The sequence below is a fragment of the Trichosurus vulpecula genome, chromosome 1 (assembly GCF_011100635.1).
Source record: "Trichosurus vulpecula isolate mTriVul1 chromosome 1, mTriVul1.pri, whole genome shotgun sequence".
NCBI lineage: Eukaryota > Metazoa > Chordata > Mammalia > Diprotodontia > Phalangeridae > Trichosurus > Trichosurus vulpecula.
The window spans coordinates 404,430,180-404,445,860 of record NC_050573.1 but is presented as its reverse complement, the minus strand read 5'-3'; the positions used below and the strand labels follow the sequence as shown (position 1 = coordinate 404,445,860).

Sequence of the window (15,681 nt, the reverse complement as noted above, 5' to 3'; positions counted from 1 at the left end):
AGTATGATGAAGAAAATATTTTATAATGCAGATTAAACTTTAAAATGTCATGTGTACATTTTTTGAGAGTCACTTGTTAAACTTTTAACAACATACCTTTGACAGTCTAGAGAAGCCTATAAACCAATTCTCAGAACAGTGTTTTTAAATGGATAAAAATAAAATACATAGACTTACAAAGGAAACCAATTGTTAAAAAACTTTTGAAGTTCATTGATCCCAAGTTTACTGAGAAATACAGGTCACAGCCAGTGTGTATTAGAGACAGGATTTGAACCAATATCTTCCTGGCTTCAAAGCCTGCTCTTTATCCAATGGTATGCTACCTCAGGTAGTATTAGTAATCAGTCAGAAAAAAAAGAATCAGGGAGTTAGTAAGTGGAGGGGGGTGTTATACACACACACACACACACACACAGACACACACACACATATTTTTTTATATATATATATATATATATATATATATATATATATATATATATATACATGTATATAATTTCCATATAGCCATGAAGGAAACACGATAAACCTTAGTCAAAATTACGAAGTTACCTGAATCAGGTGTGAAATCCGGTGAAAGAACACTGGATTTGGAATCAGAGGACCTGGAACTGAGTTCCAGCTCAGCCACTTACTAGCTGTGTGACCTGGGGTATGCTACTTTTTTGAACATCAGTTTCCTCGTCTGTGAAATGGGAGTAAATATTTATACCATCTTTTTTATGAGGTTATTGTGAAGGAAGTGTTTTATGACCTTTGTCCTCTTTTTGTGCCTTTTCCCCATCTTAACATATGTTACCTCTCTCCTTTTGGACCTCAAGAACTAGGCAGTATCTCTGTCAAAACTTATTCTTAGATAATGTGACTATCAGTCAATAAGTATTTATTATGTACTTACTATGTGACAAGCACTATACTAGGCATCGGTAAGACAAATACCAAAATGACACAGTCTCCAGCATCAACACACTTTTATTCTACTCCTAATAAAGGGAAAGGGGGAAGGAATAAGTACTTTACATATTGCCTACTATGTACCAGGCAATGCGCTGCTTTTAAAAACAAAACAAAACAAAAAACAACAAAAAACCCAAGTATTATCTCATTAGGCAATAATCTTTTGAGGTAGGTGTTATTATTATCCCCATTTTACAGTTGAGGAAACTCAGGCAAATTGAGGTTAATTGACTTGCCCAGGATCACACAGCTACCAAATTATCTGAGGCTAGATTTAAACTTAAGTGTCCCAGACTCCAGTCCCAAAGCTCTCACCATCATGCCACCAGCTGCCTCTAAAAAGATTAAAATGTTATGTCTGTCAGTAGTAGTTGCATTTTAAACAGAATGCAAAATCCTCGTATAAACCAAAGGAATGAAACTCTAACACTTACCAGTGATCAGAAAAGAGAGCAGGTATTTGGGGGTCAAGGAATCTTCCTAGAATTCCTGAAGTCATACCATAAGGACAACATATACTTTTCCTTCTTTTAAGGTTGCAACTAAAGAAACTTGGAAATATAACTGAGAGATTAGAACATCATAAAGGGATAGTTTATAAGATAGTTTAACATTTACTGGATTCATAGTATTAGGAGTGGGGAGATTTCCAAATGAAAGTGACAGGTAACAAATTGAGGTGCAAAATATTATTTATTTTTTCTTTTTCCTTTTTTTCCCCAATTCAAGCAATGTGTACTGAATACCTACTATGTGAAGAACACTTTTAGAAGCTGAGGAAGGTACAGTTTGGATAAAACATAGCCCCTGTCCTCACGAAGCTTACAGTTTAGTGGTGGGGATAAGACCCTGAAACATAAATATAATACAGAGTAATTCATAATTAATGCCTTCTTCCCACCTGTGGATAGATTCAGTTGCTGGGAAGTTTTTCTTTCCCTCAAACCCAGCTCTCCTTCGTTGTAGATTCAGCCCATCACCCTTAGCGCTATCCTCTGGAGCCAAGCAGAACAAGAGTAATGGCTACAAAATGTTACTTTTCCAAGTGTACTGTTTCCCCATCTAGTGGCCAAAAGTTAGGTCCTCAAGCACATGTCTTTACCATGGCAGGTATTTGCAGAGAAACCTAAACAGAGAGAACCATGGATAGTGGTGGGGGTAATGCAAAAAGCAACTTCATAGTGAAACAGACCTTGGTACAGATGTTGAAGTTATTAAGAAATGATAGCAAAGCTAATGTCTGATTGCTAGTTTCTCCACTGAAGCGCTCTGTCTCTTTATTTCGGCCGTTCTGCTGTTTTTATTTCTACTCTAAGTGCTCCTTTCGCTTTAAACATCTCAAGCCACGTGATTTGGGTAGGGGAAGTTGGGGAAAAGAGGAAGGTATTTTTAATGCTCTTTGAAAATTGGCCCTTTCAGAGATGACCCAGGCTTTTAGCTTAGGGGCCATTCATTATATTCTCTAGCTTCACTTAGATAGGACCCCCAAAAGGACTCTCCATCCTAGGTGCCCAAGGGATTCACCTCCTGCCTTGATCTAGGCTCTTAGGTAAGCAGAAAAATACAAGCTGAAGAGTAACGAATAATCCCCAGGCAGATAGTCTCTAAAAGAACAAATTCTAAAATATTCTTAATAACTGTGCCCATACAGGCAGCCTGAGAGGTCATATGCTAAAGGAGCATTTACTTCAGGGAAACCTATAAAGAAGTAGGCAAGGGGGTAGCGCTAACTATGATTGACAGCAATGGAGGTGGAGCTTTACCTAATAACAATTACATATAGTCATATGTGGTTTATCAATTAGGGGACAGATTGTATAAATATATTAATAGAAGCAAAAATAGACATTTATTAAGTGGCTACTATATACCAGGCACTCTGAATAAGCACTTTACAAATATTATTTCATTTGATCCTCACAACAACCCTGGGAGGTGGTGCCGTAATGATGCCCATTTTGCAGTTAAGATGACTAATGCAGATAGAGGTTAAGTGGCTTGCCCAGGCTCACACAGCTAGTAAATATCTGAGGCTAGATTTGAACTCGGATCTTCCTGATTCTAGGCCCAGCACTCACTCTCTCCTATGCCACCTAGCTGTCTCTAGAGAGAACAGAGAACTTTATTTAATGATCCTCTGAATATCATTATCAAGTGAGATATAAAGCGGGAGTGTGAATGCTTGATAAAAGCATTCACTGCTGTTTCAAAGTCACCCGGTACAAAGCCCAAAAGGAAGAAGGATTCTCCAAAAATGAGGAGGTCCTTCTGATGCTTCTGTTTGCAGAAAACAATAAGAAACCCCAAACTACTTAGGAACCTCTTAAATGAGATCTTTGACTACTCAAGAGTTCAAGCTAACAATCCAAATCACACTGAAGGGACTTCATGATGAGGAGTCCGTTGTATTAGTCCATGTATCTTTGGCAAAGGAAAACAAATAGTTCTCCTTTTTAAGGCTGTTCCTCGTGGCTTGAATAATTTTTCAGCAATGGGAGTGACTTACCCTCGATTTTTATGTTCTTAATTTTCTTTATTTTGACATCTGTTGAAGATATAGACAGGAATTACAGGGAATAATCAATCAAGAAGCATCTATTTAGCACTTACTAAATGCTAGGCATTGTGCTAGATTCTAGAAATACAGTAACAAAAATTAACCTATTCCTAGCCTCAAGGAGCTTACATTCAACTGGGAGAGACAACGTGTACATATAAGCACATACAATATTATATGGAAAATAAACACAAGAAGGTGAGATGGTGGTTACTAAGGGGAGGGGGAAACAGGGAAACCCCCATGTAGGAGGTGGCACTTGGGCTAATATTTAAAGAAGAACCGAGATTCTAAGAGGCAGAGGTGAGGAAGGAGTGAATTCCAGACGTGGGGGATAGCCTGAGCAAAGGCATGAAGATGGGAAATTGGAAGTAATGTAGCATAAGCCTGGGAAGGTAGGTTGAAGCCAAGTAGTGAGGGGTTTTAAATGCCACATGGAGGAGCTTGTATTTAATTCAGGTGCCACCGTAGCTTCTTGAACAGGGGAGGGATATGATCAGAATTTAGGAATAAGGATGGATTAAAATGAGTAGAGACTGGATGCAAGGACAGCAATTAGGAGGCTACTGCAACATTCTTGGTGAGAAGAGCTAAGGGCCTGAGGTAGGGTTGGTAGTGATATGAGTGAATTACAGGAGAAAAATGTGAGAGATGTCATAGAGGTTAGAACTTACAAAGTTTGGCAAATATGATGATTGAGGCAGAGGGAAGAGTCAAAGATAATTCTGAGGTTGTCAACCAAAATGACTTGTTAGGATGGTGGTGTTTTCAACAAAAAAAAATAAAGAAATTGGGGAAAAGGATGAGTTTAAGGAGAGAGATAATGAGTTCTTGTTTGGACATGTTTCATTTGAAATGGCCCACAGAACATCCAGTTCAAAATGTCCAATAGGCAATATAGTGAAGATTTGGATCTATATGGGTGAAAATAGGATGGATACTACTGAAATCATGAATCTATTGAAATAATTGTCACCATTAAATCTGTTACACAAATAGGTGAATTTCCCTCTAAGTCCTATAGTTGGGAAACCAATGCTAGTAGCCTGCAGTGTACAGTGAGAATCTGTTCTATTTTTATTTTTTTCCTTTTTCTTATTTTCAGAAGTTCAACAAGTGAAGAAAATTATGATGATGTCGATATGCAATCCAGTGGTAAGATATGCGATGTTAACCTTGGGTTTTACTTAATCACCCGAGAAATCAAAAAATGTTGTTGATCCCATGTGACTTTTGATTCATAAAATCAGGTTTATAGGGAGATAGACATGGGGTATAGAGAGAAAATAATGTTTTATCTAAAGATGCATATTGATGTGTATATGTATATACAGATACAGACATATATACATATAGAGATATATATCTATATTGTATATCTATATGTGGGTATATCTATATCATATATGTGATATTTACATAGCACTTTTAAGACTGATAAACTACTGACATAAGTTATCATTTTCCTTAGAGTAAATATGTTCTGAGTTGCTTCTAACACCCACACTCCACATAAGCTCACAGAATGTTGAATTTACCTTTCTTTCAAAAGAGACATGATAGGATCTTTTGACCTGTTGGTTATTTTACAGAGTTCCTTCTGAATGACTTTACGTTAACTTAAATGTTCATAAATCCATTTTTAAAAGTTCTGTAGCCCTTATCTTAAAATGTATTTCTATTTCTTCATTAAAACATTTCCAAAGAAAATATCTAATTTCTTTAATAAAAAAATCTTGAATAATACGGAAAATATATCAATGGTGGGGAAAGTGACAATTTTCATAAAACCATAAATTAAAACTTTATTAATTTTTGTTTGTTTCTAGATCTTGGAAATCCAGATGAGGTCGGGTAATTTGTTCATTTTTCTTTAAAAATAAACAATTCACTTATTTACTTTATATGCTTTTACTTTTTCTGAATAACTGCAGTCATAATTTTTAAAATGTTTAACAATTAAAATTTTAAAATGAATTGGTGTCTTCTCAAGTTGCTATGATCCAAATATGTAAGACCAACAAGTTAAGTGCCTGAGTGTTTTCCATTTTTATTCTTATTTCAAAGAATCTCGCAGAATTAGGACCCACCTCCACCCCCACCCCAGCATTATATTCTTTTAAGATGGTACAATAGCTGTACAATTGGTTATGAGTCTAGCTGCATGCTGGAGAGATTAGAAGGGGGAGAGGCAAGATTCTTTTAGTGTTTGCTATTTCCATTCTAGCTCATGAGAAAGTATTTTAAGAAAGGCTTAAACTTTCATTCTTACACTCTGTGTGTGAGTCACAATGTTTTTAACTATTTAGTTTTCCTTCTCTGGAAATCAGTAAAAATTTACCATTAGCTATTTTTTCTTTTATAGGATCAAGACAGCAGTGGAGAAACATATGAAGACATGTGAGAGCTATATTTTTTATAAATGACTCTTAAAAAAAAAGATTAATGCAACATCTGTACTAGGAAGGATGGGGTAGCTATGCTAGAAAACCAAAAATCATTGTGTTCAAATGACTGGCATAGGGCAGGTCCATTGTAACCTTTGATTCAACATGAAGTATTGAAGAATCATGAGGGTCACAGCAATCACATCAGAGGTGGGAAGAATTCGTCCACTACCTGGGAGAGCACTGTTTCTCTAAGGATGGTACATAAAAAGGTGTAATAAGCTGAGTGAGAGGACATGTGGACTAATAGGTGAATCACAGACCCAGGAAATGAAAAGCCAGTATTCTTCGTCATTTACTTTCTAGTGTTCTTGGGGAAATCTCTCAATCTATTTGTGTCCAATTTTCCTAGTGATGAATGGTTTTTCTTCGAGGGATGCTAGGTTTGGTGTCAAATAAGAATACATCCCTGGAGGCCACACGTAGACTTAGAAAACCATAAATTAACATTGTTTGTTGTATTTTTATTGATTTTGTTAAACATTTCCTAATTACATTTTCATCTGATTCTGGCTCACTCTGGAGTTTTGCTGATCACATGAGGTCTACAAGCACCAGCTTCCTATGCATTAGAAAGTAAATTTTATTGGTCCCTAAATGAAACTGGTCCACCCCAAAAAATGTTTCTTGAAAAGTAACTGAATGACGTACAATGTGATATTTCCTGTTAAGCAGTGGTGAGATTCGGCCGGTTCGCAGCCTAATTTTAGGTTTAGCTCCACAAACCAGTTGTTAACAGGAGCAGGGCCTGTGCCCTCCATGTCAGCGGCAGGGATGGTGCCTTAGCTCAGTTCTGTGGAAAATCAGTTGTTAATTCATTGGAATCCCACCAGTGCTGTTAAGTTATTAAATGTTGGCATCTTATATATTTAATCCATCAAAGACTGACATAAAATTTCTGGACACACTAGAAAGCATTGTCCCCATATCCTTCAGTCATCTACTTGTTAATGAGCAAAGGGAGAAGGGACAGTACCTGAAGTAGTTGCCATCCACTGGCCAAGTAGCTCTACCATATGGTAGAAAGAGCACTAGTTCTGAGTCAGAGGAACTGGGCTCCAATCCATCCCTTGACACTTCTTACCTGTGAGTTTTGGGGGAAGTCACTTAATTTCACTGAGAGTTTCCTCATCAGTAAAAATGATGGGGTCAGATGAGGTCCCTTCCAGCCAGAGCCTGCCGTCTTCCTACCCCTCCTCTTTCAAGAGTCCTCCAGTATCCACACCTTCAGGCTGCCAGCTATGAAGTGTATAGCTAGTTGGGGCCAACTTAGCTTCATTTTCAGTATCCACGATCTGGACAACGTCTTCAGCTGTGGGTAGAAAAGTAGAGAAGTTTTAGAGATAGTGACGGCTAGGCCATCAGTTCCAATGTAAGCAAGGCAAAAATATCTGTTGGCAGAGACACAACAAGAGAACGAGAGAAGAAGAGGGATAAAGAAGAGAAGAAAAGACTAGAGCAGGAGAAGAAAGAACAGAAGGAGAAGGGGAAAAAGGAGCAAGAGATCAAGAAAAAGTTCAAAGTAAGTTCATTATTTGGGGCTTGGCAAAAAAAAAAAGATTAACTTTCTGAAGCTTTCTCCCAAAGGGTTTTAGGAGTGCCAGAACTAAAATGGAGTGATAATCATATTCTGAAAAAAATTGTTTCAATCCTTTTTCATGATGTCTCCCTTCCTAATACAGGCATGTTCAAGGTTTAAGGAAACTTGACAAAACAAAGGTATAAATGGGTCATGAGCTACATTATTGGATGAAACTTCTGACTGATAAGGTCACAGATCCATTTGAGAATGTGAAAAGTAAACTTTAGTGTGATAGCTTCTCCATTAAAAAAAAAAAATCTCTCAACAAGTGTTTTTTGACTAAGTGAAAAAAGAAAGTCAGAAGCTCCCATTTTGCTGTGTTTAACAAAAGCCCATACCCAGAAATTTGAGCTCACCCCCATTCTAAGCCCAGTGTTTGCCCTGAGAAGAAATAAGTAAGAGAATCTTAACTGATCCACGTCTCAAAATCATTTTCAAGAGCCCTGGAGTTGGAGTACTGAACCTGGGGTCATGGGACTTGAGTTCAAGTCCCAAATCTATGACTTTCTGCCTTTGTGATCTTAAGCAAATCATGGCATCTCTATAGGCCTCAGTTTCCTCATCTATATAATGAGAGATAGACAATTGATCTCTAAGGTCCTTTCCAGTCCCAAAACTATGATCTCAGGAATAATGGCAGTTTGACTTGATTTACCCCAATCTCTGAACTTGGCACTCTTGCTGTGCTGTGGTTTCCAATATCTGCCCCACCCCATCTCCTTTAATCTATGCTTTGTCCTTCCATATTCCTGACCTGAGGCTTTATCTGACCTCTTACCTTTGTCCTCTCTATGCTGCACTCTTTTAACCTCCATCTCACCTTCCTGTGTTCCTGACCTGCTCTGATCTCTAACAACTGAAATCCCATAGCATTCCCACAATCTTAGTGTGACCAGAAAAATTAGGATGTGATTATTTGAAATGAAAACTGGATGTTCATTTTACCACAAGATTCACTGTAGGTACTGAAATATTAGGAAATCCTTCAGATAAACATGACTTCAGAATGTTACTCAGCCCATCCTAATGCTGGCAAGATGGCATCAAGCTTTTCAGGATACCAGTAGATGTGTGTTTCAAGGTTAGATGGGGGCACCTACCTACCTTTTCCAAATAGTTGCCAACTATAACAAAATAACCCTTCCTTTCTGTATAGCCTGGCCTTCCTCTGATATTTTCAGTCCTACAGTGAGGCAGTAGAATAATGGGCTGATTATTTAGTGAAGTATCAGCTTCCTTCAGAAAGTGGGCAGAACAAATCCACATGAAGCCTCCAGTATGTTACATGGGAGGTATCCCAAAAGCCTTTGTACAGATTTTAGTTAAAGCTTAAAACTACCCTAGGACTTTTGGGACACTCTGTAGAGTAGATGCTCATTAGAAGTTCAAATATACATTGTTTTGTTTATTGATTAATATGTCGGGGTACTAGGCAGAATACTTAGAAGCAATAGGTTTTTTTCAGCCACTGAACAATATGACCTTGTTCTTTGGGCCAATTACATCCTGGCCCAGCCCCTGATATCTTCAGTTCCCTAACCATTGTTGTACTCTAAGTATCCCCTAGACGTGACTTCTGGTTATTGCCCCAGTTCAAGCAGATCAGGTATGGTAGACAGGACAATAAGGTGTTTGGTGACTAGTCCTCCTCTTTGTATTCATTTGAATCCCTTAAAGCCCTAAAACCTAAAAAAAAAAGTGTGGACAACATGCTATTTCTTGCTCCTTGAAGCTAACAGGTCCTATTCAAGTCCTTCATCAAGCTAAAGCTTGCTGTGATGTCAAAGGAGGGAAGAATGAGCTGAGTGTCAAGCAAGGAGAAGAAATTGAAATCATCCGCATCACAGACAACCCTGAAGGAAAATGGTTAGGCAGAACCTCCAAAGGCTCATGTGAGTCCAAAGTTCCTCCTTTTCTTCAAAATATTTTCCTTATGCTGTTGTTCTCTTGGTTCTGCTTTTTTCCACCTTGCACCATTTCATCTAAGCTGTGTCTGTTTGCATTTTGCACATCAGACATTCCTTAGAGCTCCAATTCTGCATCCAATTCTAGTCACTTACCACAGGTTATTGAATCATTCCTCAATCTTTGGGCACATGGTTTGTTTCAAAATTTTTCAAAGTATTAAAAATAATACTGCTATGAATGTTTGTGGATAAACAGGTCCTCTTTTTTAGGGTGGGGGAGAGTGGGGAAAACTGAACTTGTGATTTCATCCACTTAGAAAATACCAATGAGGGACTTCTACAACCATTTCAGATTCTTCTTTGCAACTTATAGTCTTAGAAGGTTGTCCAGGGAACTGAGAAGCTAAGGGATCCACCAGAGTCATACAGCCAAGTATGTGGAAGAAGTGGGATTAGAACTCAGGTGTCCCTGATTTTGAGGCCAGTCTCTTGTATACTATGCCATGCTTCTTCTCTCATACTGTTCACTTGACACTAATCTCCTTAGGATCTAAACAAGGAGTGGAGAACCTGTGGCCATTAGGCCACATGTGGGCCTCTAGGTCCTCAAGTGTGACCTTTTCACTGAATCCAAACCACAGAACTGAAGTTTGGATTCAGTGAAAGGGCTGCACTTGAGGACCTAGAGGGCCACATGTGGCATCGAGGCCGCAGGTTCCCCACCCCTAAACTCCTTGCTAGGTCAGAAGACAGCGTGGTAGAATGAGAAGAGCATTGGGTCTAGGACCAGAAGACCCATGCCTGGCACTTAATACCTGTGTGACCTTAAGCAAATCACTTATCCTCCCTCAACCTGGTTTCTTGCATGTAAAATAAAGGGGTTAGAATAGTAGCCCCTATGATCTGAATATTTTTACAACCTCCATTAAATCCATATTAATTTTCTTCTTATGAGAAAAACTTCAATGTTAGATGAAACGTAGCACTTTTAGCACTTTGTTAGACACGTTACTTATATCCTGGCATTAACTAAATTTCATCAAGGCAGGGCTTTGAATTGTTTTAAAGAGAGCATCACAAAGGATGTATATAAAAGAGAATCACAAAGCAGAGAAGTTGGTGTGATATTTCCCCTTCCCAGATTGTGGCTTCTCAAACATAAGTTTTCTCCCCCATCTATAGATGGCTATATTAAAACAACAGCAGTGGAGATCGACTATGATTCCTTGAAAAGAAAGAAAAATTCAATGAGCACTCTTCCACCAAGACCCGTGGAAGATGATCAAGAACTGTATGATGATGTCGCTGAACACAGCAGCATTAGCAGGTGAGTCCATAAACAAATGATGAAGCTACTGAGTTACTTCTGTTTGTCTGTCCTGTGAACACTGAGTCCTGGGGAAAATGTCATCTTCGTGTCTCCTGCTTTCTCTCATTATGCTGTCCTCCAATTAAATTAAAAATCACGAGAACTTGAAAAAAAGGTTAGGATCTCATTAAAATGGATTCCACATTTATTTGTCATACTGTTACCTACTTATATTGACTTTTATTTGAAATAAAACAACGTTTGCCCAAATCAGTAAGTTGGATGTACCAAAGTTGATCTTTTAATTATATTTGTCATGGGATTTGGGGATTTGTTCTGAATGCCATTGCAGTGTTCTAAGTTCTAAGCAGGTGCCATGGCTGTGTAGAAAGAAAGAGCCTGCCCCTTGGAATTAGAGGACTTGTGTTTGAATCCTGTCTCAGAATTTTGGCCTCAAAACCTGTCTCTTTGTGTGTCTTTGGGCAAATCATGTTACAGGCTTTGGTCTCCTCCTCTGTGAACGCATTGAACTAGATGGCCTCTGAGGTCAATTTCTACCCTACGTTCATTATCCATAAAAACTTATTATTTGTATAATGACAGACGAGTCAATTAACCTCTCTGAGGGGGAGGTTCATAATATTTGCCTTATTTGCCTCAAAGAGTTGTGTGAAAAATCTTTTGTAAGTCTTAAAGTACTACCTAAGTATAACTTATTATTATCGCTGTTATCACATCAATCAGTAAACGTTAAGTGTTCTATGTGCTGGTCATTGTGCAGGGGCTACAAAGACATGAACAACACAGTCCCTGACTTCAAGGAGTTTACATTCTATAGGAGGAGACAGCATGTATGCATATGAGTATGTACAAATCACATACAAAAAAGATAAGATGATTGGGGAAGAGGAGTACTAGTGGCTGGGGAAATCAGCAAAGACTTCCTGTAGGAAATGGTACTTGGCTGAGCCTTGAAGGAATACAGGGATCCCTAAGGGAGCAGTGAGGGGAAAATGCATTCCTGGCATAGGGAACAACCTGGGTAAAGGTCCAGAGGTGGGAAAGAGAAGTCATACATAAGGAACAGCAAGAAGGCCAACGTGACTCATCCAAAGAGCATGAGAAGGGAAATGAATAATGTATCATATTCCTGGAAAGATAGCTTGCAGCCAGGTTAGGAAGGATTTTATACGCCAAACCAGAAATTTGTATGTGATCCTAGAGAATAGGGAGGCACTGGAGTCAGTTCTGCAGGAGGATAACACACCTGTGCTTTAGAAATATCGCTGCAGCAGCTCTGTTAGACAGACTCATCATCTTGGCATAAACCGTATCTTTCTCTCTTTTTTTTCCTGACTTACACTCCTTGCCCCTTTAGTCAGTTCAGACTACTATGGCAGACATGTACACCAATGCCCACTCCTTTTGACTTCCCTCCGCCAACCTACCAAGGCAGCAGTGGGGAGAGAGAGGTGGGAGGCAAGATAAGTCACAGGTGATTTCAGCCTCAGGAAGACAATCTAGAACACCTGGGAAACTGATTCACTTGGACTGCCTTACCCCAGCCTTGGCTTCCAGGAAGTGAGGTGAGATTGGGAAAGGAGAGGTCATCACAAATTTTCTCTGGCAGCAGCCACTCAGAAATTAGGAGGCATCACTAAGGACAGGTTGGGATTCCCCAATGGGCTCAGGTGAGAGGCTCTAAGCATTTAAGCCTGAAGACTTTGTCAAGCGGAGGTCACAGCAGGCTCATCAGCCAGAGGTGAGGAAATGGCTTAGAGTGGGGAATGATGGGCTATAGGGAGACTACCAATAATAATCTAAGTACTTTACAAACATTATCTCAATTGATTCTCATAGCAACCCTGGGAAGTAGGTGCTTCCCATTTTACAGGTAAGGAAACTGAGGCAGGGATTAAGTCATATAACCTAGTAAGTGTCTGAGGTCAGATTTGAACTTGGATCTTTCTAACTCAAGGCCCGGCATTTTGTCCACTGTGCCGCCTAGCTGCCTCATACAACAGCCCAGATGAGAGGGCCTGAATTAGGCTGTTGATCGCTTAATGGGAGAGGAGACCTAGAGTCACAATGGGAGATCTCGTGAAAGAAGAATCAGCAAGCGTTGGCAACTGATGAGATCTGTAAGGCAAAACAGCGTGAGGAGCCTGAGATGACTTGAAACTCAAAAACCTGAATGATCAGAAGGATAGTTGTGCCTCATAAGTGATGGACAGGGGAAAAAAAAAAAAAAGCTCTGCCCCGCAGGGGCACTTCGGCCTTTGGATATAAAAGTTCAGCTTCGTCATCCCTCCAGAATTTTAAAGGGAAACTCACAAGATTGACATTTTTTTCCCTCTTGGGTCACTCAGACCTACATGTTTTAAACAGTCCATTCTAAATGCCAGCTCTTTGTTGTATGCTTTGCGTCAATGACACCCTGAGGTGAATTTCTGCTATTTAACCAATGATGTGGCTGACCAGATTAGCAGTGGGTCCTGCTTTTTGTGGGGCTGGCCCCTGTCTCTCCTGCTGCTGGAGGGAGAAGTTATGATGGCTATCTGAAATGCTGTCACATCTACCCTTGTACTTTAAAGTACTTCCCTATCCCTAAGAGGAGGAGCTTTGGCCGCATGCTTTGTGTTTGTGCACTTCCCCATTTTTCATACATTTTGGCAATTCTATGAAGCTCTTAAGTATGAAGCATCAGTAACCAATTAAAAACACACACACAAAAAACCATTGCAACTAAGGGAACCTGGCAGAAACATGGTCCTGGGATACCTCAGTTAACATTTTCTCTAGAACAAGTCTCCTGTAGGATTGTGATGCCCATTTTTAAACATCTGCTTCACGATTTGTGGACATTGGGTGCCCCAGTTGCCAGAGGAAGTGGGGGGTGTTAAAGAGGAAGCTCTAACATGAGCTGCAGAGCTGTCTAGCAGGGAGGTGCTGACAGACCTTACATGCCTCTACTAAGCCTGCTCTCTTCTTTCCCCAACCTCCTCCCCACAATGAAGCTGGAAGCTTTGGCAGAGCACAAGCCAATTTATTTGCAGGGGAACAAAGGAGGTCCCCGGTCATTTTGCTTGATATCACTTCTTGCCTTTCTCTTCCTTCTTCCCTTCTCATCCAACATCCTCCTCCCCAACTTTTCTTTTCTTGGACCTGACAATTGGCAATGTGACCTCAGGAAAGTTATTCAGCTTCAATGAGCCTCAGTTTTTTCATCTGAAAAAAAGGGAGTAATGATAACTACATTACTTTGGGGGAGTTGTGAGAAAAGTGTTATATAAACAATAAAATAGGAATGATACATTTTATATGGCTCTCCACAATTTACAAAGTACGTTCCTTGTAATAGTCTATAAAGGAGGTAGAACAAATTATGTTATTGTGGTTTTGGTTTTTTAGGTTTGTTCCGTGTGTTTTTTTGGAGGGGTAAGATACAAAAGGGTTTGGTCTAGGTCTGAGATCTCATTCATGTAGAAATCCCATTACCAATAAGAATCAGTAATTCATCTGTGTCTTAGAGAGCTGCCTAGAAGTCACTGAGAGCAGCTAAAGCTAAGTCACACTGCTAGTAGGTGTCAGAGGCAGGACTTGAACCCAGTGCTTCCTGACTGCTGACCCACTGCCCTCTCTACTGCACCGTGAGTTTTTCTTGCTCCTTTCCTTATCCTTCTCCCTATTCTTCTTCCCCTTTCCCTTTCCCTTCTTCCTCTCTTTCACCCTGTTCCCCTTTTCTTTATTATGATAATAATAACAATAACTAGCATTTATATAGCACTCTAAGGTGTATTTTTTTCCCCTGGGATATTTCCACAAGAAAAAGGAACACATTCGATTCAATTCAACAAGCATTTACTAATTTCCCATTATATGCTAGGGGCAGCTAGGTGGTGCCATAGTGCACAGAGTGCTGGGCCTGGAGTCAGGAAGACTCCTCTTCCTAAACTCAAATCTGGCCTCCTAGCTGCGTGACCCTGGGCAAGTCACTTAACCCTGTTTGCCTCAAGTTCCCCATCTGGAATAGGAAATGGCAAACCATTCCAGAATCTTTGTCAAGAGAACTCTTAAATGGGGTCACAAAGAGTTGGACACCACTGAACATTATACATATATATATATATATATGTATACACACACACACACACACACACATATATATACACACACATATGTATATATATTTGTAATTGTGTATGTATATATGTGTGTGTATGTGTATATATGTATATATGTACATATATATGTGTATATATGTACATATATATGTGTGTATATATGTACATATATATATATATGTATACCTGCTCTATGCGCAAAAAGAATGAAAACCTGTTCCTGCCCTCAAGGAACTTACCATCTACTAACGATACAGCATATATAGAGAATATCAAATAGAAAATAAATAATTTCTGGAGGGAGGGTATTAACAACTAAGAGTCTGGAAAAGACCTTTTATTTCCTTTCTAATTTTGATTATTATTTATTTGAAAGTCTAAAATGGTTAACAGTATAAAACTGGAACCAAAACTAGGAATTCTGGTGTTCAAGGCAAATTTATTTCACACAAGAGGCCAATCTGCACTTGTTGGCAGAGTCAGACGGAGAAGTGGGATAGCCCTTTGCTCAGTGGGTCTAGCCTGAGCTTCTACAGCACGGTCCTGACCCACAATCCCCTGGGTGAGATGGTGGAAGCAGAGAAAGAGCCAGGTTGAGATTATAGTAGAGGAATGCCACATTAACAGTACTCTCAGAGATGTCACCTAAAGGCTGGGTGAGGTATTGGAGGTGGTAAAAGACTTTGAGACATGAAAGCCATGGGCTACCTAGATGACCACAAAGCATGTCCCATTCAATGGACAATCCTTTATGCTCTAAGAAAAAAACCCCGGTCGTTGCACTCTGGTTACAGT

General features: G+C 39.4%; 1 protein-coding gene across 2 annotated transcripts in view; it reads left to right on the top strand.

Moving 5' to 3' along the window:
• Nucleotides 1-15,681, top strand: part of FYB1 (FYN binding protein 1) — a 207,569-nt gene that overhangs the window by 148,978 nt on the left and 42,910 nt on the right. For both annotated transcript variants that reach the window (XM_036765132.1, XM_036765128.1), the window contains exons 4-9: nucleotides 4,623-4,672; nucleotides 5,347-5,366; nucleotides 5,883-5,917; nucleotides 7,366-7,486; nucleotides 9,279-9,438; nucleotides 10,636-10,780. In XM_036765132.1, the coding sequence (XP_036621027.1) occupies nucleotides 4,623-4,672; nucleotides 5,347-5,366; nucleotides 5,883-5,917; nucleotides 7,366-7,486; nucleotides 9,279-9,438; nucleotides 10,636-10,780 (531 nt within the window). The remainder of the gene's footprint in view (nucleotides 1-4,622; nucleotides 4,673-5,346; nucleotides 5,367-5,882; nucleotides 5,918-7,365; nucleotides 7,487-9,278; nucleotides 9,439-10,635; nucleotides 10,781-15,681) is intronic.